Source organism: Canis lupus, chromosome 19 (genome assembly GCF_048164855.1).
Source record: "Canis lupus baileyi chromosome 19, mCanLup2.hap1, whole genome shotgun sequence".
Classification (NCBI taxonomy): Eukaryota; Metazoa; Chordata; class Mammalia; order Carnivora; family Canidae; genus Canis; species Canis lupus.
Window position 1 is genome coordinate 43565159 of NC_132856.1, and position 25203 is coordinate 43590361.

General features: G+C 58.8%; 1 protein-coding gene across 1 annotated transcript; it reads left to right on the top strand.

Annotated features, from left to right (window-relative positions):
* The first annotated feature begins 10676 nt into the window (after positions 1-10676).
* MYL3 (myosin light chain 3) lies at positions 10677-16195 on the top strand. Its single transcript, XM_072786474.1, has 7 exons — positions 10677-10967; positions 13182-13209; positions 13362-13511; positions 14294-14467; positions 15556-15633; positions 15748-15790; positions 15983-16195. Exons 1-6 carry the CDS (start codon positions 10821-10823, stop codon positions 15774-15776), a joined length of 606 nt encoding a protein of 201 aa, XP_072642575.1. The 5' UTR covers positions 10677-10820; the 3' UTR covers positions 15777-15790; positions 15983-16195.
* Positions 16196-25203: the final 9008 nt, after the last annotated feature.

Below are 25203 nucleotides of genomic sequence, written 5' to 3' on the forward strand. Positions count from 1 at the left end.
TGCTCCTGGCCTTGGTTTCCTGATCTGCCATTGATAGATGGACGGTCCAGGGTTCGAAGGGGCTCTGTCAAGCACCCAGGCACTCGGGGTTCGGATGCAGACCTGTGGATCTGAAACCCTGAAGTCCCCTCTCCCCTTGTGGGCCGCCGGTGCAGGCCAGCCTGTGTTCCTGCAGTGAGCCCCAGCCCAGGGCTCTGAGGGGCAAGTCTAGCCCTCAGCTCCGGGACAGGAAGTTGTATTTTGGTCCTGGGTCCTGGGGAAGGGGGCAGAGGTAGAATGGCAGCTCAGACCCAGTCATGTTTACTTGGGCCCAGCCCCCTCTGAGCTCAACAGGCCCATTCATCGGGAGCCCCATAAACCCTTTGGGGCTCCCTGAGGTTCGGAGTGCCTGGATGCCAGGTCTGGCTGCTGCCCCCAGATCTGCTGGGGTGGGGGTGGGGTGGGGATGGTCTCAGATGTGCCTCCGTTTCCTGACCTGTACTTCGGAGTAGTGGTTGCTGCCCGTGAACATTGAAGGGCAGTTGAGAAAAGCGTTTGTTCAGTGGGAAGAATCAAGGCTAGAGGGTCCGAAAGCTACCCAGCTCCCGCGTGACCTTGGAGTGGTCCCTTCTTCACTCCAGGCTGACCTGCCCCCACCCCACCCCACACCGTAGTTGGCTAGGGTTACTGCGCACATGCTCCCCAACTCCTCTCAGCCCTAGGGTTCCTATGCCCGGCAACAGAGGGGGGACCTGGTGGTGGGAGGGGCAGCGTAGGAACAAGCCCTCCCAGCCCAGATGCCTTTCAACAGCGTCCCCACATGCTTGGGCAACCTGGCCAACCTCTTGGGACCCTAGTGGGGGTGGTGGTGCGAGAATGGAGTCTCCTTTCCCAGACGCCTTCCGGGTGGGGTGTGACTTCCCGCTCCAGTGGTTGTAAAATCCCCTGAAGCCTGGTGGGTCCCTGGGGGTGGGGGTGTCTGTGCCTTGGAATACCCCCCTCCCAGGCGTGTTTGACACGTGTTTCCGCCTCTCCCAGCATGGGCTCCCGCTGCTGCTATTTATAACTTTTAAGAGCTCCTGCCGACTGCAAAGTTTTCTTAAACTCAAAATATCACCGAGGTCCTGGGCACGCGTTCCAGAGGCCGGCTGGGCCCTGCGGTTTGAAGGGCCAGGGGGCCAGGAAGGAAGAGGCAGAGGGAAGGGGGTTAGCTCAGACACTAGGTCCTGGCTGGGGCGGGTGGGGGGAGTGGGGGGTGTGGTGGAGAGACCTCGGGTCAGGGACCCCTAGGTCCTAATACTGAGCCCTGCTTGGATTGGAGGGATGCTCTATGTGGGTGGTCCTTGGTCAGGCTGGGCCATTTGAGGACAGCTGGGCCATTTCTCTGGGCCTCAGTTTCCTCTCATGCCTCAGAGAACACAGCCGGGTGAAGCAATGAGCTGGCAATGACACTGGGAACATCTCGGGCTGGGCCCGGGACCGTGTCTGTCCAGCTATCCAGCGCCCGGCACGGAGCCTGGCCCAGAGGCGCCGTGGACGTTGGCTGAACTGGCCAGAAAGGGGAAACACTTGGGGAAGTTTATAAAACTGTGTGTGGGAGAGCGGTGTCCAGAGAGGGGCAACGGTGTGCCAAGGGTCACCAAGCTCATCCAGATCAGGTACCCCAGGTCTTCCCAACACCCAGGGCCCTGTTGGCTATGGAAGAGGCTGAAGGCGCCCATTTGGGGACCAGAGATAACAGGAGTGGCTAAGCATAAATTAGAGACCTCCCCAGAGTGGGAGGGCCCTGGGAGCTGGTTGGGCCCAGGGAGGGCTGCCCAAAGTCAGGTACGTAGGTACATAAGCAGCACCTTCCTGCCCTGGGTCTCTGGGGCTCCTCTGCCTCTTCAGGAGGGAGTGAAAATCTCAAACCCCACCCCGAGGGGCAAGCTGGAGGTGACTGGAGCCCAATTCTCCAAGGGGAGGCTGATGCCTGGGAGGTGGGGGGCTGTAGGGAGGGTGCACCCCAGTCCTCCAGCACAGGCCAACCAAGCTGCCCTTGTGGCTGCTGTTCTCACTGGGGCCACGGGGGTGGGGCGACTGGCATATCCTTTCTCTGGACCCCAAGGTCAGGTGTGCAGGGCCGGAGATGGCAAGGGCTCTTGGCAGCCGCGATCAATGATTCCTCTCTGTGGATCCCAGACCGCTACCGTGATGATTTAGAGTTGGGCTTGGGCTGGGAGCATGCAGACAGGGGTGGGCTGCAGGAGGGGCCAGCTTATTCCCTCCAGGGCCAGAACTCCTGAAGGCAAGGGCCCCTCTTCAGAGATGGGGCTTGCTGTCAGACTAGGCTCCCCGGGTCAAAGAAAACCCCCAGCTCCTCCTCGCTTATCTGCAGCCTTGGATGAGCCCTGTGTTGGAGCAGAATTCCAGCTGATTGTTCCCTTATTGACAGGGCTCTGAGCTCCAAGCTCCAGACAAGCCCCAGCCTTCCGCAAGGCCCTGAGACCCAGGCTGGGGACAAAGGTTGGTGTAAGTGGGGGAGGGAGGAGATTCAGGCCCATGCATGCCTCCATCTGACTGTGCTGGGGGGACTGCACGCCTTCTGAGTTGACCCAAGACCCCTACCCCGTTGTGCAAGCGTGTACCCTGAGGCCTCTGGAGGGGGAGAGGCTCCAGGAGTCAGTGATGAGACGGGGAACACATAACTAACTGCAGGCCCAGCCCCTGATGATCTGCTAGGGATGGGACATGATACTTTGAGGTCCTCTAACATTCCCCATCTCCCCAAGTAGCTTCTTCATTAACCCTGGTTCCTCGGAGCAGAAGGGGCTCAAGTCCCCCTGTTGCAGAGAGCTGAGGGCCTGGCATTCATTGCCCCTCTCCATGTGCTCCGACCCCTGCACTTGGGTGTCCCAGTGCCAGTTTGAGGGGTCATTCTGCATTCCTGGGCATCTGGGAGTCTCTGAATCTGCTATGCAGTTCCTGCCAGCCCTCAAGGCCAGCCTGATGGAGACTTGCCTGCCCCTCAGCCACCCCTCTTTCCCTTTGCCCCCACCCCTGCCTGCTCTGGGGTCCAGGGTCTGGGAAAGGAATGGGTCGGGAGACTTCCAGAGAGCCCTTTCCCACGAGAGCCGAGCTCTGACCCCCGTGCTTATCTGGCCTGAGTGCGCCAAGAATAACACAGATGCTAAGGCTTGCGAGCCCCAAACCTGGGGACGCTGACCTCCCCAGGCCCAGCTGCTGTGCTCTGTCCTCTATTTTCCCTCTGTGAACAGGGAGGGGCGTGGAGGATGACCCTGCAGGGGGCCGGGGAGGAGGCAGTGAAAGGGTCGCAAACACCTGGATACGTACATTTGCGTTCACATTCACGCTCACATATACTCACATAATCTCCCAGACCTCACCAGGCAGGCCTGCTCTGGTTCCCTGATTTCTCTAGTCTTTGCTTCTAATTCCCACCCAGAGCTCCTCCTGCATCAGTGAGCTCAGAGGTGTGATGTGCTAGGTGTGTGTGTAGGCAAAGGCACGTGAATGTGTGGCCATATGTGTTCAAATTGTGTGTGTATGTGTGCAACCGTGTGGATGTGCGTGCAGAGGCATGCATACATGCATATAAACATTTGTGCAAAGGCATCTGTGTTGTGTGAGGATTTATGTTTAAAGGTGTGTGCATGGGCATGTGGTTGCACTTGGTGCAGGCACCTGTGGGCAGGGCATGTGACGTGTGCACACACACATACACACATCAGTGTGATTCTTGTTGGCTCTGGTGTTGGTGAAAAGAGACCAGGTGGTGTGGGGAGTGTCCAGGGCCCAGTGAGTATCTCCAGACAGACACAGACACATAGCAGGAGCAGGTTAGCCTGACTCTGGTATTTCTGAGTGTGTGTGTGTGTGTGTGTGTGCGCGCACGCACTGTTTTAGACAGGGTAGGCGGGCCGATGTATAAATATCCGCACAGGCAGGTACTGGAATTGACCCTAACTATTCCTGGCTGGGGGCTTGAGCCATTTTTAATGCAGTTCAACACCCTGGGCCACAGAGGGTGTTTGTGTGGCCACTGGAGGCAAGGACACAGCTGGTGCTGGGTGGAGTGGGGTGGGGACAGCGCTGGGTCTGCTGGGGCCACCACAGCAAGGGGACAGGGAGGGAGGCCCTCCTGGTCACCATGACCCCTTCTGCCATCATCACCACCATCCTCGTCACTCTCCTGCCATCACCTCCACCTCTGCCATCCCCGTCTCCTGTGCTGTCCACATTCCAGCCCCCACCCCCTCTGTCGTGACTGCCTTGCCCACCCTCTTTTCCTGCCTCCAGGTCTGGTGCCCCTTCTCATCCACTTTGGGCTGCTCGAGGGCAAGGCTAAACCTGTCTTCTCCTCGGCTCGGAGCTGAGGATGGGGGCCGGGGGGGGCCGTGTGCACACACACCTCGTCTGTGGGGGGGTCTGGGAGGCTGCATCCAATCCCGGATGCTCTCTGTGTCTCGGGCTGGCCTTGCCACCCTCCCCCCCCACCCTGTTTTTGAATCCGTCCCCGTCTCTGTCTCGGTCCCCGTGTCTCATCTCTGGTCAGCCGGGGTCCACGTCTCCAGTTTCCCCACGCGGGCCCAGGGGGGCCCGGTCCTCCTCCCAGCCAGCAGGGACTGTTTGCCTGAGACAGTTGGTCCATCCAGTCAAACAACCACCCAATTCAGACTCCTCGTCCGACCGACGGGTTTTTTTTTTCCCCTGCTAAATTTACTCTCCTTTTTGACTGAATTGGCCATTCAACAGAGGTTGTGTCCACATGCCCCCACCCCGCCCCGTGCCAACAGAGGAACGGTCTCACAGATGGCCAGGCACCCAGGGCCAGGAGCACCCAGACGTGCTCCGACACACATGGGCTTCCAGCCTCGTGTGACACACGTGCGCACACAAGACGTCACACATCTACACACACATTCACACCTCCCACCGCAGTGCCAGCATCCGGCCACCCTCAGACCTGTTCTGGGGAAGCCTCGGGGAGGTGGGACCTGGGGCAGAGCCCCCACCCTGCAGCCTGGGGCAGCCATGACCCCCTTCCTCCGAGGCCAGCTTGGTCCCAGCCACCTTCCTGCACCCTCGGCCCATCTTCGTGGGGCTTCTGGTCACCTCGGGCTGCCACCGAGCCCCTGCAAGCCTCAGGAGCAGCTCCCAGACCCTGAGCCTAAAAGGGGACTCTTTTTTTTTCTTCCAAGGACAATAAATATTTGCTCTTTGGGAAACTGCTTGTGGGAGGGTACAGGGTTTGGCCCAGTGGCGGGAATGTCCAGGGCAGTTTAGGGAGGCCGCAGGCCATGCTGGGGGGTGGGGCGGCGGGGGCACTGGGTGGGACTTAGCCCCAATCCCTCGGACCCTTGCCTTAGGCTCTGTTTTCTCCACTCTTTGGGTCAGCACGTTGGCACACCTCTTCCCATCCCTCCCACCCACCCGACACTCCTCTACACTCGAACTCACCCCTTGAGAGCCTTTCCACTCCCATCACCCTCGTCAGCCCCCACCCCTTTCCCACACACTCAGGAGGCCTGGCCCCAACTTGCAGTCTGACTCTTTGGACTAAATGAGGGGTTCAGTATTCTGGGACACATTTCCAATCGACCTCTTTAGACCAGCCTCGGAGGGCAGGACTGATGTCCCCCAGGCCAGGCCCCTGAGAACACAGCATGCCCTTCAGACTGAGCCCCAAAAGTCAGGACTACGCCTTCCTTCTGTAAAGAACCAAGCCCGGCCGACAGTGTCCCCTGTCCTGTCCTCCCATGAGGCACTGGTCCCTAGAGGCTCTTGCCTGCCCACCCCTCCCTTATGCTCAATTGGGCTCCCAAATATAGCGGCCGTGGCCACAGCCGGCCAGGACACCACAGCCCCAAGCGTCAGTCCTGGGCAGGGATCAGAGGGGCAGGAGCTGATTATAGGTCCCTGGGCCAAACCCGGGGCTTGCCTGCCAGCCCGCTGGGTCCTGCCACCCCCACCCCAGAACCACAAGGTTGGAGCATCTGGTCCCCGTCAGCACAGTGGGCAGAGGGAGGGGCCTGAGGGTTGTATTTGGCCTGCTGAGGACAGAGTTGTCTGTGTGTGGTGTGGGGGTGGCGAGGATGGGCCAGGGCTCGGGGGCAGTGACGGTCACCTCGTCCCACCCCTGGCCATTGTACAGATGGGGAAACTGAGGCTCAGAGCAGCCAGGACCAGCCCGGGTCACAAGAGCATAAGGAGACTCCTGCCTCCCCCTTGGCCACTCCTTCCCATCTTTCAAGGCCTGGGGCTATGCTCCGGGAAGCAGGCCACATCCTGTTGGTGGCACAGCAGTGCTGCTGGGAAGTCCTCCTTGGAGTCAGACTTTCACCCAATGATCCAGGACCGTGGGATGGTGCACAAATTCCTCTCCTCCTGGTCCTCGTGGCTGCCTCGTGCCACCTCTGGCTAGAGTCTCTGGGCAGCTCCTGCTGCTGGGCGGTTGGGCAGGGGCTGAGGGCCTTGCATGGGGTCTGTGCTTATGGCACCTGACATGTGGCGGAGGGTTCACATCTCTGTGGATACACATGTGTGCCCTGGTGGGTGAGCTGCCGCCCATGGGCCTGCCTACGCCTGGACGGGGTCCCCAGGACCTGCTGCACAGCAACATTTGACCTACTTCTAAGGCTCTGGGTCTGGCCCAGGCCGCGTTCTCGACTCCTCCGGGAAGTGTGGGCCTGCATCCCAGCCCAGAGGCCTCGGGCCAGGAGGGGCGGTCTGGGGCGGGCCAGGGCAGCCCATGGAGCCTGTGGCCAGGGGCACAAGAGCCCGACCCTCCTTCCCTGCCTCTGGCTCCTGGGCCCAAAGGACAGCCAGGCCTTATCCATCCCTCCCTCCCATCACCCTCCACCACCCCCCTCCACGTGGCCACCATATTCTCAGCTCCCCAGATTGGCTCTGACAGGATGAGGGACATTCCTCATGCCCCTCAGAGGAACACTAGCGGGAAGGCCTGCCAAGCACTCACCCCCACTGTTTGCCAAGAGCTTACCCTCCCCTGTCCCCCGCCCTTGTCTACACAGAGCTGGAGGGCAACGCCAGTCTGGAAAGCCAGCCGCCCCTGTCCTGGGTCCTGGGTGCTGAGTCCCGGATCCTGGGTCCAGTTTAGAGTCCTGGTCCTTGGCCTAGGGTCTTGGGTCTGGAGTCTGGATTTAAGGTCTGGGTTTGGCATCCTGCATTTTAAAGTCTGGGTTCCCAGAGTGGGATCAGGTTCTGGGCCTTGAATTCTAGGTTCTAAGTTTGGCATTCAGATTCTGAGACCCGGGTCTGGAGTCTGGGTTCCAGGTCTGCAGTCTGGGTTCTGGGTCGGGGATCCTGGGTTCTGGGGTTTGGGTTTGGAGCCAAAGCCTGGTTTCTATCCCTTTTACGCCCCCTGCTGGCTGGTCTTCATGGTCAAGTCGCCCTTGAGACCACGGGGTCGCCCTACCTTTTCAGGCTATTGAGAAGAGCCTCCACCAGCGGGTGGAAGTGGCACCCAGAGCAGGCCCTGGGTTGAGGTGGTGGCAGCAGCTGGCTGCACTGCTGTCCCCGGGGTCCCTTGCAGTGAGTCTAGCCAGTCTTCCAGCAAATCCCCCTCACTCCCTAATCTCCCTTGACCCTATGCCGGGGCTGCGGTTTGGCAATGGGTCCCAGGCACCCGGTGAGAAATGAGTAAATTGAGACGTTTGGGACCTTTGCTCATCCAACATTTCCTGCGTGCCTACTGTGTGCTAGGCTCTGTTGTAGACTCTGGGAACATAGAAGTGTGGGAGAACAAAGACACCTCCATGACAGCGGATACCCGTGGGATGGAGGGGATCCACGTAAGAAACTAGATAACAAAGAAACAGGTTTATTTTAGGATGCACAACGATGGGGAGTCAGGGTGAGAGACAAGGCAGAGGGAGCAGGTCCAGGATAGTCTGAGGAGGCTTCTCGGAGGACGTGACATATTACCGGGACCAGAGGGTGACAAGGAGCAAGCCAGGGCCCGGCTTCCAGACAAGGGGATAGGAGAAGGAAACAGCTTATGCAAAGGTATTGGGGCTGGAAATAACCTAGAGGGAGGCTAGTGTGGCCCGGAGTCTTCTGCTTCTATCCATGGGCCCCTCAGAAGTCAGGGCTCACATCTTCCCCAGCATCCCCCTTGGCTGGAGAGAGACCGGGCTCTGGAATGTAGTACTTGTGAGTCTGCATTAGACGGGGTCACACTCAGACAGTGGAGCTGAAGGAACCAAAGGGGTAGGATCCAGACCCCCCAGGCCCTGCCTGGGTCTTGCCTGCTGGCTGTCATTCCTGGGGGGCACAGAGTTCAGGCCGGGACCCGGGAGAGGGAGAGAGCCATGCCTTATTGTGGCCGGACCTTATCGCCCACTGCCTGCCCACCTGCCCACCCCCGCCTTGCTTCTGGCCTCAACAGCCTGTCCTGTTGGCAGGAGAGGGGGCCGGTCTTTGCAGAGCCCCTGCTGGGGGCCGGGCATTAGTTCTAGGTTGAGAGTGGTCCCACAGGGTGAGCCCTGGGGCCCTGTTGCTCCCAGGAGCCATAGCTCAGCCTCCATCTGAGCCTTGGGGAAGGAGTAGAGGATGGCTCTGTCCACAGTGTCCCCTCTGCAGGACCACATCTCCCCCGTGCATGAGGGAAGGGGACTGAAGTGCCCCCGCCCCGCTCCCCCAGACAGAGGAGGTGGCGCTGTGTGCTCCCATGGGCTGCCTAAGCCTGGCCACCCTGTAGCACGGACCTGGCGGCTGAGGCTCCGGAGGCCCATGTCCCTCACCTACCCCCGTTCGAGATGGTGATGGGTGGTTGCTGAGGCACGGCAGTTATGTGTGCATGAAAGAAATGAGATCGGGAGTCTGGGTGCCAGAGTGTGGCCTCTGCCCTGGGCCTCGGTTTCACCCGTGATGGATGAAGGGGATTGGGTAGTGTCTTGGCTGGAGGGTGGCTGGAGTCCCCATGGGACATCCAGAGTCAGTTGTCCTGAGGGCCAGTGGGCCTGGGCGACGGGGCTGCCTGGAGGCCTCCCTCACTCTGTGTGTCCCCCTCTGGCTGTGTTCTCTTGTGGTATTTCTGGCTCGTCTCTGCGGACCCTCCCCCCACCCCTTTTTTCCCTCAATACTCTTGCCAAACATCTGGAAGGAAAGTGAAAAACTTGCCTCCCCCCTCCCCACCCCAGCACCGGATGTTGTCAGATTTCCAGATGTGGGGTGATCTGCCCTCCAGATGAGGGGAGGAATGTCCTGTGCTCCAGTTAGGAGGGGGCCAGGCTCCATCCCTCCACCGTGTCCCCCTCTCCAGGAGGATGAGTGATAGGGCTCAGCCACAAGACTGCTAGGGGACTCCAGGTAGAGGCCCCCCAATCCTGCCCTCAGGCTGAGGCCCCAGGCCCTCTCCACACCCAGGAATCCCCCTCCCTCCGGGCCTGGAGGGGGGAGGGGCATTGCCTCTGAAGTTTCTATCAAAGGCTCCAGGCACTTAAAAATAACAAGGAGCACCTCCTTCCCACCCCGGCACAGAGGAAGGGAGCCCAATGTGCTCACAAGATGTCCTTACTCTCAGAGTTCTGTGCCCAGAGGGGCCTCATGCCACCTCAGCCCTCCCACCTCTCCCACTTAGCCGAACAGTGGCCCAGCCTGGCTGCCCTCAGGCCCTGCCGTCTGTCTGCTGAGGGCTGGGCCTGGGGGGTGAGCACCAGGGGGCAAACCTGGCTTAGCTTCCCGAGGCCCCTCAGAGATGCAGACCCGCTCCCAGGGCCCCCACCCCAGGGTCAGCCCAAGGAAGTATGGGGCGGTGGTGGCGGGAGGTGGGGGGGTGGGGGGCACAGACAAGGATCCTCCTGGGAGAGGGGGTGGTGGCCCGGAGTGCGCCAAGTGGAGGAAGGGCGCGCTGCAGAGGGTGCAGTGGGACCCAGGGTCTGGTGAGGAACAGCCCTGAGCTCTGTGGGTAAAGTGGGCCACAGGCCAGTGGGGGGAAGAGAGGATGGGAAGTGGGGTGAACAGAGAAGCAAGCCACTGGGCCAGCTGGGTGCTGGTGAAGGGGGCCGCGGAGACCACTGGGCTGCTGGACTGGGGCTGAGTGGCTGCCCTCGGGGGTGGGGTGGGGGAGTGTCACCCATGCTATTGCCACTTGAGGTGTTCCTGGGGACCCTCCGGATGGGGCTGCAGCTGCCTGCCAGCCATGACCAGACACTCACACACGGATATATATAAACACCAGACACAAACACACGGAAGCAACACTCACAGACACACTCACGCAGATACACACAGACACGTGCACACGTATAAACACCCAGAGGCAGACCCACTGAGCCAACATGGAGACAGGCACAGGCCGTCACCCACAGAGACACACAGACTCCTCCCCCCCCCCCCCCCACACGTGGGAATTGGATGCACAGCTGGGAAGTTTAACTCAAGAGGTGCCCCTAGGTAATCATGGTCCTGCCCCCACCACAACACACACTTGGTCCGGCCTCGTGGTGCTGTTCAATTTGTTGACCTGCTGAGGGTTGTCGTGCCCATGTGTGCGTGTGCATTCGAGGGTGAGTGTGTGGTGAGCAGTGGCCTCTGTCCTCTGCTCCCCCTCCCTCTCCCTAACAGGTGATTGGGAGGAATGGAAAGCCCTCCCTCTCCTCTACCCATTCCTGAGCCTGAACAATGCCCTCCCCAGGCCCCAAAATAGCCCCTGAGCTTAGCCAATGTCCTTTTATGGCTCTGTCCCTATTGTGCACGGCGGGGGTGGGGCTGGGGTCAGGAGGTGTCCAGACAGGATAAAGGCCAGGCCCAGGAGCTTCACCTACCCTGCTCTCTGCTTCCTTCTCTCCACTTCCCTCTTTGTACTTACAGCTTCCATGGCCCCCAAGAAGCCAGACCCCAAGAAGGACGAGGCCAAGGCAGGCCAGAAGGCAGCTCCTGCTCCTGCTCCTGCTCCAGCCCCTGCCCCTGCACCCGAACCCGAGCGCCCCAAGGAAGCGGAGTTTGATGCCTCCAAAATCAAGGTGGGTATGGGAGCTGGGTTTTGGCAGGAGGGACAGGGCAGGTAAGTGGATCCCAGAGTGGACCTACCCAATGGCAGGCCAGACTCCAGAAAGTGGGCACTGAGCTAAAGCTGGAAGCTTCTGTGCCGAGGTCAGACAAGCCCCGAGGCGCTTTAGGCATCAGGACGGCTGTAGTGGGAGGGATGGTGGTCAGACATCAGGCAGGACTCCCCCAGTGCTGCTGAAGGGACATCTTTGGGTGGTTTTGGAAACTGTCCCTTGCCCTCGTCCATGGACCTCACTACCCGTGGGGAATCCTGGAGCCGCCCAGACCCCAATCCCGGCAGCCAGCTGGATCCTCCTTTTTCAGCTGTGGAGTGTCATGTCCATGCCAAGTCCCCCAGGGTGGCCAGAGTGCAGAGCATGGGGAAGTGAGGCCCCTGCCCAGCCTGGGTCACGCTCACCCCTACCAGGGTGGCCAGCGCTGGGTGGGCCTCAGTTTTTAGGTGGGGAAACTGAGGCAAAGGCTGGGTAGGTCACTCGGGAAATTGGTCTTGGGGCTGTGACCAGTGCACCCAGAGCCCTTCCCCAGTTAGGAAGTCTTTCTCAGAGTCTAAACTGGGAGGAAGAGCCATGACTCCCACCGATGGCATTTGCATAGTGGCACGCACCCCGTGTCCTGCCTGTTCCCTGTTCTTGGCTGGCCACCGGTCACGGCTGCCCTGGCTACTGGCTGAGGGGCCCGCCCGGCTCCGCGCGGCTCCTCGTGTCCAGCCAGCCCTGCAGCCCGACTGCATAGAACTATCTTCCGTTTGTGATCCCTTCCTGGGGTGCCTACATTGTCCCTCAAGACATGGGTTCAGATCCCAGCCTGGCTCCATCCTGTTCACTGCTCTGAGGCATGGCTTCCTCAGATGTGGCAAGGGACAATAAGCCCTCCTCGAAGGTTATTGGGAACTGTTCCTGGAAAGTGCCTCCTGGAGCTGGCTCCCTGAGCGCCAACCACCCCCAAGGGCTAAGCTCGTGTCCCGCAGGCAGTCTGACTACCCCCAGCCCATGGTGGCATGGTCTGGTCTCACCGCATCTGAGGCTGGCACAGACTCCCCTCTGAGAGGAGGGCATAGAGAAGCCCCTTGTGTGTCCGCCTGGCTCTCCCCCCACCCCCGGGCTGGCCAGGAAAGGGCAGGGGCTTTGCCAGGACGCTCAGGAGCCTAACTTCAGCAGGCTTCCTGGTGGGCCGGGAACAGCTGAGTTGAGTCAGAGGGCTGGAAGGGACAAGCACGGGCGAGGTGGCAGAGGTGTGCCATGGAGGTGGGTGGGGCTCCCAGGGAGGTGCCAGCCATGCCCCCTCCCCCAAGCTCCCTCCTGTGACCTTGACCTTGAGGCGAGTGACTCAGTGATAAAAATAGATCTGGTATCCGATGAGGAGGGGGAAACCGGGTCCCCGGAGGCTTCCTGACCTCAGGTGGCTCTCTGATGTGGCCTCCCAAACACTCAACACCGCCACCATGCCCCCATGCTGTGCTGCGGTGGGGGCTGCCCCGGGTGGACGGGGTGGATGCATGGGCTGCGGAAGGCCCAGGTGTAGGCAGGGCTGTGAGTGGCAGTGCCCACCTTGAGGTCTCTGTGAGGGGCACTTGCAGACACACACAGGTGTGAATGCACACACGTACATCACACACATACACGCACGCACTCCTGTGGATATGCTCTCATGCTGAAAGAAACCCTCTGGCCTGTACCCTCACCCTTGCTCCTCCTGCCACCTCCCTCCCACCGACGATGAGATGAGCCCTCCCGTCTCACTCATATGAACAGTCCTGCCCACTGAGCCCCAGACCTGCTGGGGGGCGGCAAAGCCAGTCTGGTTGGATCATCTGGCTTCAGACACACCCGTCCAGGACCAGGGGCATCAGGTAAGGCCTACCCTGGGCTGAGGACTCAGGGCACCAGGCCAGCCTTCTCACCCTCTCCCGGATGCAGCCCACCAGCCATCAGGGTCTGGGCACCTGCAGACCCGAGGCCCTCTAGCTCAAACAGGTCAGGAGGAGTGAGGAGGCAGGAAGGTGCTAAGGTAGACAGCAGGAGCTCATGGGTGGCAGAAGCTGGAATAGGGACAGGCTGGGGCAGCCAAGAGGTTGAGGCCTGGGCCGTGCCTGAGGAGTACTCAGGTGGGCTGAGGCCCGGCCCCACCCTCTGAGCCAGGCACTCAGAATCTTTGGGGTCTCCTTTCAGATCGAGTTTACACCGGAGCAGATTGAAGGTAAGCAAAGGTCTTGAGCCCAGGGGCTATAGGGCTGGACCTGGGGTCCCCAGTCTGAGATCCCTGCCAGTGTGGGGTGAGTCCTTCCGGTGTGGGGTGTGTAGGGTGGGCTTACTTTGGGAGGACCCACGGTTCACATCCTCTCCCGGCAGAGTTCAAGGAAGCCTTCATGCTGTTTGACCGCACGCCCAAGTGTGAGATGAAGATCACGTACGGGCAGTGCGGGGATGTTCTGCGCGCGCTGGGCCAGAACCCTACACAGGCCGAGGTGCTCCGTGTCCTAGGGAGACCAAAGCAGGAAGGTTGGTATGCATTCGTGCCAGGCCCCCGGGGAGACGGCTGGGGTGGGCTGCCCTCTGGATGGCACAGTTACCTCCCTGCTCTGTGCTCTCCTGGCATCTTCCTTCCCATCATCTGGATGAGGAACCGAGGCAGGGCTCAGGTGATGCTGAAAGGTAACAAGCAATGAGGTTGCTGGGCCATCCCGCCCCATGCTACTGGTCACAGGAAACTGATAGTGCAGAGTAGCCTCAGTGCTGGTGTGAGGGCGGTCAGGGGGCCCCCAGCCTCGGCTGCCAGTGGCCCCTCCTGGTTTCCACGGCATCTCTCTGGGCCTCAGGGCCAGATTCCCTCACCACTCCTGCCAGAGAGGGCTGCCTGCTTTGCCTCACAGAGGAGTGAGGCCCAAGCCCCCTCTGCAGATTCCAAAGTCCCGGAGAAGGTCTGGGATGGGGCCCGTGGCTCCTGACCAAGCACAAGGAGTGTGTGTGTTGGGGAGGGCGCCTATACGAAAATGACACTATCTCGGATGGTTTCCCGAAAGGAGAGCAGAGGCGCTAGACAGGGCCCGGGGGGTGCCACTGCAGCAAACTGTCCCTGTGGACAGCAAAGGATTCTGTGAACAGTGCACTTCTGGGCTGGCTGTAAAGTGCCTGGCAATGGCGAAGTGATTTGTAAATGGCTAACTGGAGCAGAGTGCTCTGGGACTGACTGTGTGAGGGCGATAGCTCTTTGCTACATGGCCCAGGGGAAGGGGGTGCCCACCCTGCCCCTCAGAGCGTGGGACTCGGCCATGTCTCCACAGAGCTTAACACCAAGATGATGGACTTCGACACCTTCCTGCCCATGCTCCAGCACATCTCCAAGAACAAGGACACAGGCACCTATGAGGACTTCGTGGAGGGGCTGCGGGTCTTCGACAAGGAAGGCAATGGCACCGTCATGGGCGCCGAGCTCCGCCACGTGCTGGCCACTCTGGGTGAGGGCCGCCTCCTCCGCACTCCCACCCCTCCTCTGGGGGGCATCCCTGGGGAAAACCAATCCATCACCAGCCCAGCCTGTGTCTCACCTGTGAAATGGAGAGAATGACACAGTCAAGGTGCCTCTGTGCCAGGCGACAGAAATGTGGAGAATCTAGAAATCTAGAAATCTAGGGAGGGAAAAAGAAGGTGTGTGGGTACAGCCCACGGAACCAAAAGGGGTTGAGGACGGCTCTGGGGACAGGGTCGGGGCAGGGGGCAGTGTAGGGCATTCCGCAGGACCAATCCAGTCGTGGGGTCCACTGTCTCAAGGTCAGTTTCCAGGGACACAGCAACTAAGAGGTGCATTAGGTAAGGTGCCTGCCTCTCGGACATCCTGACCCCCATCGTCTGGCTGGCAGGGGCACCTTCTTCTCAAAGGAGTATTTTGTACAGAAAATGTTTATCAAGCACTTGCTCAGTATGTCTGCTCAAAGTATGTTTCCCTGCATCAGATATTTACTGAACTCCTAGTGTGTGCTTGGCCCTGGGCTGGTCTCTGGGGTTGTGTGTGTAGCTGAGGGTAGGAGGTTACCCCCCATCCCAGTGTGGGGAGCAGCACAGTACACAAAACCCAGGGGCAGGAAAGTGGCAGACTTGTCTGGAGAGCAGAGATGCTGTCTCCTTGTCTCCTCCACCCTGTCCCCCAGGGCCCTCAGCTCCACCCCATGGGCCCTTCCTCTAGCCTCAAAAGGGACAGCTTCCAGGGATCTGATGCGGGGACTGGCCTCCTCTTGGTGGAAGGAGCCCCCAGCAGCCTGTTGAAAAGACTGTGTGTGCTGGTGACTTGAAGACCAAGCTGGCCCTGTTATGGGCAGAGCCCAGGCTTGGAGGGTGCACCAGCACTCTAGGTCCCTCCTGCTGTTTTGACTTGTCACTGATATTCCTGGTCTTGGAAACGGGGGTGATGGCTAAGACCTTGTGAGCCAGGACGGTTGTGCCAAAGTGGGGATACTGGGGAAGCAGACCCACGATCCAGAGGGGCTCCGTGGGCCCTCCACGCCTCGCACCTTTCAGGGGTGCTGACTCAGCCTCCCTCCCTGGCCAGGTGAGAGGCTAACGGAAGATGAGGTGGAGAAACTGATGGCGGGGCAGGAAGACTCCAATGGCTGCATCAACTATGAAGGTGTGCTCAGCAGGAGGGGGGCTGCTGGTGGTGGTGAGGGCACTGGGACCCTAGGCTCCTGCCCGAGGCCGCCCAGGGCTCAACCCCTGCCACTCGCTCTGCCCTTCTTTGCAGCATTTGTGAAGCACATCATGGCCAGTTGAACCTCTCATCCCAGGTGAGACCTCTACTCCTTTCCAAACCTGCTGCTACCCCTGCCCCCTCTGCCCATCTCAGCATGGTTGTCCTCTCCCATCTCAGCATCCAAATCCCATGTTGCCACCTCCCCGTCTCTAACTCCGGCTCTCAGGTGACACCTGGCTGCCTCGCTCCGCCCCTTCCGCTGTAACCTGTGACCCTTTACTCTCAGGGAGCCCAGGAGGCCATGCTGGGGACAGCTCATCTCCCACTTATGGTGCAAACACCAGCGACCTGGGATTCGGGGAGAAGGGGAGCACATCGAGAATCCTACGGCAGCCCCTCTGCCGGCCCTGCAGACCTGTGTGCCTGGCATCTCTCCCTACCAGCTGTGCATCTCTGTCCTCACCCCATGGGCCTCATGAATAAATGCCATCTTTCCTTCCTTTTTCCTTCTTTCTTTTGTTCCTTCCTTCTTTTCTTCCCCCACCCCTCTCTCCTTCTTTCTTTCTTTCCTGTCTGTGGCCTTTGATTGACTTCTATAAAATCTATGAGTCCCACATGGTGAGCCCTGGACAAAATGAGGGGAGTCATGCTGAAATCCTGCCTCCTTGCTCCCCTTCAAAAATATCCCACCTGCTGTGCCCAACCCTCTGAGCTTGCCTACCAGGACACTGGGGCAGGAGCAGGGCTGAGCTGGAAGAGGCCTGGGTGCCCTGTCCTCCCCTTCACTCTTTAAGAAGTGGCAGCTCTGCTGTGGCCCCTCACGCAGGGGTGCCAGTGGGATATCTGAATTGTCTCACACCACCACCAGCAATCAGGGAACCGTGGGGCATTGGCCCAGGGCTGCCCATGTCACAGATGGAGAAACTGAGACCTGGAACAGCGCATGACCTTAACCTGAGTCACCCTGGGAATGAATGGCCGGGCAGGAGCTAACTTTGTCCCCAGGCTGTCAGAATTGAAGGGGCCTCAGATCCCTGACTGCATCAGATGGAGAGACCAAGGCACTCTGCCTGTGGTGTGGTGGTAGGCCAGAGGAGGAGTCCTTACTGGGGTAGTATCTGGCGTCCCCATTGGGTTCCCCAGCCCTGGGCTTCTCAGCAGAAGATAAGTATGCAGTCCCTGCAATGACAGAAGGAGGTACAGACACCTGCTGCAAACCTCGACCCCATTGTCTACACCCTGCTCAGGAGCCAGGGCCCCTCCCCTCCCCTTGGAGCCCAGCAGGGAGAATGAGAGGAAGCTTCCCGGAGCAGGTGATCTACTGATCAGGACTGAGAGCAATGCCCTGCAGAGAGCCTGGGGGCCCTTGGAACAGGGGGTATGGGGGAGATTGAGGGCTTAGAGTGGGGAGTGGGCCACACAGGGTAGGGAAGGAGGACCCAGGAGGTCAGGGCAGCTCCATCAGGATGCATTTCAGTGGCTCTTGTGCACGCCAGTGTGTCTGCATGGAGGTGACCCTGTGCGTGTGTGAGCGAGTCTGAAGATGAGCACAGATTAGGCTGCCTGTAGGCATTGGTGTGATGTGGGGACATTCCTGCAAGTATGTCGGGATTGTGAGCGTGAGAGTGTGTGGGGGGAGTGTGTCAGCAGTGTACGTGAGACCATGCGTGAGGGGTGTGAGTGTCTATGCAGGAGTCTGTCTCATCTTCATTCTCTCGGAGTTTATAGAGCACTAACTGTTGCCAGGCTCCGTCCTAGGCCCTGGGAACACGGTAGGGGAGAAAGCAGTCAAAACCTCTGCCCTCATGGAGCTCACAAAGACCTGACAAATCACCACCCATAAAATGTGTCAACAGGCGATAAAGGCTGAGAAGGGACCCAAAGTCGGGTAGAGGCTGTGAGTGTGTGTGTATGTGTCTGTGTGTGTAAGAGCTGAGAGGGGGTTGACATGTTAAGTCGTGAGGCCAGTGATGATCGGAGAAGGTAATGGTTGGGCGAAAAAGAGAAGATAATATCCAGAATACATAAAGGACTCCTACAAGTCAACAGCAAAATAATAGACAACCCAATTTGAAAATGGGCAAAAGACTCGAATAGACATTTCTCCAAAGAGGATCTACAAATGGCCGATTAGCATGTGAATAGATGTTCATGTGAATAGATGTTCGACACCACTAATTAGGAAAATGCAAATCCAAACCACCATGAGATACCACTTCACACCCAATTAGGATGGCTCTTGTCCAAGAACCAAGAAACAGAGCATAACAAGTATTGTGAGAATGTGGAGAAATTGGAGCCCGCCGGTGGGAACGTAAATGGTGCAGCCGCTTTGGAAAACGCTATGGAGGGTGGTCACTAAAATAAAAACATATTCCCATAGGATCCAGCAATTCCATTTCTTTTTTTTTTTTTTTCAGCAATTCCATTTCTAAGCACCTACCCAAAAGAGTTGAAAGAAAGGACAGAGAGATACTCATACCCTCATGTTCATAGAGACATTATTCATATGAACCCAATAGGTAGAAACAGCTCATCGACAGATGCGTGGATAAACGAAATGTGGTATAGCTACGTGATGGCTCGGTATTCAGCCCTGAAGAAGGAAGGACGGGGTGCCACTTGCTACACCATGGATGAGCTTTGAGGATACTAAGCTAAGTGAGATAGGCCAGGCCCAGACAATACTATGTGATTCCACTTAAATGAGAAACCTTGAGCCATCGAATTCAAAGAGGGAGAAAGTAGAATGGTGACTGTAGGGGACTGGGCGGGAAGGGGACAGTGGGGAGTTGTCAAAGCAGAGAAGCAAGCAAGAGAGGAGAGGAGTATCTTAGCTGCGCTTCCCCAGAAGCAGAGCTGAGATGAGGACAGGAATGCAGGTCGGCTCCCCAGGAGGTGACCCCCGGGGGCATGGGAGAGCAGCTGGAAGGGAAGGAAGTCTCTCCGGGGTGCACGGGAGCGGAGCGTACTGTGGACAGTGAGGGCGCAGCCTCCAAGAGACGGCCCAGACTCTCCAGTTAATCCTGTCCACACTGGCTAGGGCAGGATCTCCGAGGCAGGCTGGAACATTCGTGTGGGGCACTTGGGCATCGGCTCCAGGCTGCCCCGTGGGCCTCGAGGGAAGCCGTTCCTGCAGAGGGCACGAGTGCCCTGAGATGAGAGCAGACAGCGCCATGCGGAGGTGGTGGTGGTGGGGTCAAGGCAGAGAGGTGACCAAGGGCCTGTGGACACTGCACAGGCTTTGGTGTGTGCTCTGGGTGGGGGATGGGGGTGATGCTTTATCAGCATCACTCTGGCTGCCAGCAGAGGCAGGGTGACAAGGTATGAGGGTCTGGGAGAGAGAAGCAGATGCACACTTGGCCCAGTGGAGATGACAAGCGATCAGAGCCACTTTGAAACCAGTGGCTACATCTTAGGCAGATTTTGAGGCTTTCTGGTTCCTTTTCTTGTCTCGGCACAATGCACTCCAGCCCCAGATCCCGTTCCAGGGGGCAGGTGAGGGATGGTGGTCGGCTCTTTCATGGTGCAGAGTCTGGCTGGCTGGTGGGGCCAGGAATGGAGGCACATGTGGCCTTGCTGCGGTGGCCTCTGCTACTGGGGGTGTCTCCTGTGTACGTGTGGACTTGCTGGACTCTGGCCGGCCTCCCTGGACAACTGGTGGCTGAGGACCCCCACAGGAAAGCAGGGCCTCCCTTTGGTCCCAATCAGGGCTCCGGGTGGGGAGCCACGTGACTGAGGCTGATGCCCTTCTGGGCGGCCCCCAGCTCCTGCCTGCCCCGGCCACTTCATTCCTGCACAGCAAGCCCAGGAATTGCTGAGCCACCTTTCAAAAGTCTCCAGGGGCCACTCTGGGGTCTCTCCAGGGGACTGGGAGACCCCAGCCTTTTCTTTCTGGGGATGCCCACCCTGGGCTGGAGTCCAGCAGGCAGGGATCGCACCTGTTCTGTCATCCCCAGGCACGGCGATATGTACTCTCTCAAGAATGGCTGTCCTTTCTCTGGTTCTCGGAATGGTCCTACAGTGCTCGCATGCTCCCTTGGCTCGCTCCCAGGAGGTACCACCCTCCTCAGCTTGGTGTGGCAGCAGAAGGGAGCATCCCACGCATCCCCCCAAGACACTCTGCAGCCCAGACCCATCAGTCTTCCTGTGTGGATGAGGAGGGATAGGCTGGTTGGAGGTGGCTGGTAGGGGGTACAGTGGGGGCTGTTGTGGCTGACAAGCTGGGGCTGGGGTGGTTTGATCCTAGTTATTGGGGCTCCACTCTGCTTGGAATGTGTCTCTGTCCCAGGCCATGGTCACATTGCCACTCTGGGGCCTTTTGCCTGTTGTACATGGCTGTGCTGATCACAGGTGGGCTGTCATTCCTGGGCTCATCTCACTGGCTGTAGGTACAAGTGTCAGAGTGGATGGGTGGAAAGACCTAGAGGGTGCCACTCAGCTGCGGGGGGTGCGGGGTGAGAATTTTCCTCACTCGGCCTCCCTCCTCCCCACCTTGGTTGGAATGTTTATTTCTGTCTGTCCCAGTGTGATTGTGTGTGCATGTGCCCACCCTCATGCCTGTGTGTCTGTGTCTGTACCTGTGGGTGCCTGAGATGCCCATGTGTACACCTGTATATGTGTGTGATGTTTGTGCATATGCACACCTGTGTGTGCCTCCGTGCATGTGCACATCTGTCTGTTTGCATGCACGTCTAAGCGTGTACGTCCTGGGGGGCTCTGCTGAGTCAGTGCTGGTGCTGGGCAGGCAGCACTGCCAGCCAGGCTGTGGCCTGCCCACAGTTGCATAAACACTGTCCCCGCTCCCCCCTCAAGCAGGGTGGTCCAGCCTGTGGCCCTGCGGCCGGTGGAAAGGGATCAGAGGGGGCAGAGGCTTTGTCCCCCTGTTAGCCTAGTCCCCTCCATGCCTCAAGTGCCAGGTCCCATGTTCTGTGAGATGGGGTCTAATCTGGGGTCTCTATATGTCTCACTTCCCCCATTTGGCTTGAGGCCTTATCTCTGAGGTCTTTCTAAGGTGGCAGGAATATTCACCTCTGGTTTCAGTCCTGGTTCAGGCTGATCCAGGGGATCGGCGGAGCAGCCTGGGGAGACTGGGGGCCAGGGGCAGACAGAATTCAGCCTCAGGACCTCAGAACCACCGTCCTTCTTCTGCTCTGACATTCCCACATGGCTGCTTCTGGCTTTCAGCAGCCTGCTACACCCTGCAGCTTCTTTCTAGACTCCGTCCTTGGGGTTCCAGGGGTCACCACTGGGACATGGAATAGATAACACTAAGTAGGGGGCCCAGAAGGCCAGAACTCAGGCCGAGGTAGAATGGAGTCAGGCAGGGTATTGGAGGAAAATCTTACCAGGTCACGAGAAGGCAGGAAAGCATATGGCAGGTATGAGGAACTGGACACTAGGGCCCAAAGCGCTTTGCAGCAGAGGGGCCGACAGAAAGCTGATGACCTTAAGAGAAATCGAGGGTGGATTGTATGAAGTCAGAGGCAGGCTGGGGCGGCCTGCGGAGGACGTGGGAGGAGAGGCAAAAGAAATCAGGCCGTGGCAGATGTCAAGGCAGCCCCTGTGCTGTGGAAGTGGGTGCTTGGGGGACGCCTGGCCGGAGCGCTGGCCTGTTGGTCCTGAGGGCCTGGGTGGTGGGAAGGGTGGAGGGGAGGGGGCCCGGATGAGCCTGGCTGGGTGCAGGGCCAGCCTCACTCCAGGATTGCTGACCCTGTGGCCTCAGAGGACAGCAGGAAAACCCCAGACCTTGAACCCAGTGACCTGGCACAGAAGTGGCTCCCTGGGGGTCTTCTCAGGTCCCTTCTGCCCAGCCCCAGGCCTGCCCTCACCCAAGTTTGGGGGTTATTTGTTCCCGCTTTCCCAAAGCCACACAATCCTGGTTTGCCTAAACGCTGACAGAGCATAGCTGGAATGTGGAGTGTGTGTGAGTGTGTGTACGCGAGGCTCCCCAGGGCCGACCGCCCAAAGTGCCCCCTCTGGTCTCAGCAGCCAGGGCCCAGGGCCCCTTGGAGAGGGGGGGCCTTGAAGGTCAAGGCTGGGAAGGGCCCCAGCCTGCCCCCTCCTCCCCAGACTGCCTATGGATGCCTGCAGCCTGTGTTCCCTTCTCTGCCTATGGCTCTGGGTACCTTACCTATCCAGTGGGGGCTCAGAGAGAATGAGGACACCAGAGCCTTTCTGGAGGGCCAGGGCCTGGGGTGAGGCAGCTGGAAGACTCTGGAACTCCAGAGACGAGGAGACAGTGCCCTTTGGGAAGTCTCAAGTCTTGGCCAACTTTCTGTTTTTTTTAATATTTTGGTCCAGCTGAATATGAGCTCCCCTTTCCCCCCACCATTCCCATGCCCTGGGTCTGGAAGTTGCTGTATTCCCTCCTCCCCTGGGCACCTCTTCCATCTCACTTGCCATGTGGTCCCTTCCCTCCCTCCCACAGTAGGCTTGGAAGCCACTTAGAGGTGCTCCAGAATGACATCCCCCAGCTCTGGAGCTAACTGGGGGAGGTAGTGAGCACCTTGTCCCAAGAGGTGTGCAGGCAGAGGAACACCGATTCTAGTCAGGAAGGCTACAAAAGGGGTTCTGGTGCTGGTAGAGCTTGGAAGCATATGGATGTCCCCAAGCCCCAGGGCCCAGCTTTGTGACAATATCCAAGAAAGTTTTCACGAGAGAAAGTAAGGCCAATGTTGGTGGCCCACGGTGTCTCTATGAAGCATTTTCAAGGTCTGCCTGTCTTTCTTCCAAGATCCCATGAGGCTGGCTTTTTTTTTTTTTTTTGTCTTGAGACTATCCTTTTGTTTACAAAACAATGGCAATGGTAGCTGATGGCTGTTGTTTTCATGCCTTTGGTTGGCAAAATAAGATCTTACAACTCAATTTTTAAGTTTTGAGAAAATCTCAGTTTGTTGCAATCAACATCTCCCCAAACCCCTGGATAGAGACCCCTGAATGGGGCCCATCCTTTTCAGGCCCGAGGCTCATTTGAACTGACTCATTCATTCATTCACTCATTCATCCATGCATCGTGGAATTATCAGATGCCAGTGATGACAAACAGAGGCCTGGCCCTGCCAGCTGGGATGGAGCAGGGAGTGGAGACTGGGGAGGGCCGATGCAGATGAGCCTTTGAGAGAGGCGGGCACTGATGAGGTCAGGGTTGGGGGGGGTTGGGGGGGGTGATCCTCCTCTCCCTTCATAGCAGTATCTGGGATCCTGTGATTCCAAGTGTCTCTAAGCCTCTGGGTGCCTATACCTGTTCCCATCTGCCGCCAGAGGTGCGAAGCCAGTGGCAGTAGCTGCTTGTGTCTAGCTGCAGCACAGTGGTGGGGTGGGGCTGGCGAGGCAGGAAAGGCACAAATACTCAATGATTTCTAGCCCCGGGGAGGAGAAACAGTGCTCAGGGCTGAGGGATGGTTAAAGGTGGAAGCTGGGCACAGCCCAGGAGCTTCAGCAGCTCCCTCTGTATGGCCTGGTCTGAGTGAAGGAGCCCAGGGCTGGGAACCCCCAAGAGACAGACATACCCAGATTCCACAGTTCTGGACCTACTGGCACCTACTTCCTCCCTCAGGAGCTCGGGCTCTGGGCAGCCCATTCCCCAGATGGTAACACTTCAGGCCACATGACGGAGTGACTCCTACCATCTTGGGCACCTGAGGATCCAGTCATCAAGCCCCACACACAGGGTGGACCTGCTTGGCTGTAGGGTCTTCAGGGGCAAAATGATATCAGGAGTGACTCCAAACTCAGTCCTCAGCTCCATCAGCTTGCCTGCCCCACCTGGGCTCCCATCCCAGCTCCCCCTGTGCTCAAAGTGCCTCCGGGAGGCAGAGGCCCTGATCCCTGCGGGCTCTGGGAGGAGGTCCTGGTCAGACCCCATTTCATTCATTGGTACACGATGGTGGAGTATCTGCTGCGTGCCCAGCTCTTCCCCAGGGCCCAGGACACTGTAGTGAGCAGGTGGGTCCTGCTTGAGCTTTGGTCCGGCTCCCAGGTCTCCTGTCCTTGTGCCTTGGCCATTGCTTCCAGACCTGCCTTGCCATCCCCAAGTGAGTGAGAAGGGACCCCTAATTCCATTCATCTAGAGTGGGGACCTTCTCTGCTAGCCCCAGATTCTGACCTCAAAGTTGGGTGGGAAGGGGCCCCAGACATCTGGGCCAAACTCTTCTCCAGGGCAAGTCTGATGAGCTGCTATTTGCTTGACCATCCCAGCAACAGGGAGCTCATCTCCTGTTGAGGCAGCTCTGCCAGGTGGGCAGCTCTCTGACGTGAGGCAAACATTTGTCCAGGCCCTCCCTAGTTCTCCAAAACTGGGTCCTTAGAACTGTTGCTCCCGGTCTAGCTTCTAGGTGACTGTCTCGGCTGACCGCAGCCTTGCCGTCCTCTGGATTGATCCCTTGATCCAGGAAGGGCTTTGCCCTCTGTCAGGCTGCTGACCCAGCCAGAGCTCAGTCTGTTAAGGCCCTGAACAGGGCAGGGACCCTGAGAACTGTCCTAGCAGCACCTGCTCCAGGTGGGGGACACCGGGGCTGGCTCTGCAATGGAGAAGGGGCCCCTGAGGCCACCAGTGTGGAAAGTAGTCCAGAGCCAGTGAATAGAGGCAGGGAACACAATGTTACAGGATGGTGGCAGGGCAGTGGGGGTAGGGATCACCTAGGAGGATCCAAGCTTAGGGGTAGGTAAGTTCAGGTGCAGGCTGTTGGGGGAGGTCCCTTCAGGTTGCCCTGGGGGTCTAGCTCTGAGCCAGTTTCTCTCCTGTGCTGGGCTGGAGGTGTGGAAGCCTCTGCTGTTTAGAGCCCTGGAGAGGCCCCTTCTGGACTCTGAGCTTCGGGCTGGGGGCGGTTGGGGGAGGCGACAGCTGCTTTGAAATGTGGAGAATAATAAAGCAAGGAATGTCTGAGCTCAGGGGAAAAAAATAACCCCCGCCCCGCTGGGCCTCCCACCCTGCCCAGTGTAATGAATTAAGTACAGGGAGGCACGTTTCGTGTGGGGGCTCAGGCTGGGGGAGGCTAGAAGGCCCCTAATGAGAAACAGGGTCCTGGGTGAGGCCACCTGACCTGAACTCTGGGAGTGCCCTCACTCCCCAAAAGCTTCCTGTCAATCTCCCTTTACCTGAACTTGTGTTGGGAGGGGGGCAACATCCTGGCCCATCCTGGTGCTGACCTCTGACCCCTGGCTTCACCCTAGTGCTGGCTTTTAAAGTCAGAGACCTTGAGGGATCATCTCACACTTTTCCTGAAGCATTTACTGGCTAAGACCCCGTGGGTACATCAGTAGCCCAGGATGATGGGGTCAACGCTGCCCCCTGCTGGACCAACCAAACCTGCAGCGGAGCCCAGCAGACTGCCCAGCAAGCCCCCGGTCCCCCACTCCAGGCTCCCTCCTGCTTCCAGTTCCCACATGCCTTCCCCTCCTTCTGCAAATCCCTCTCTCTGCCCAAGGTAGCCTTACCCTCCCTTCCACCCCTATATCCCTGGCCCCAGCTCGGCCCCCCCTTACTTAGCTCCCTGGGGCTTGGAC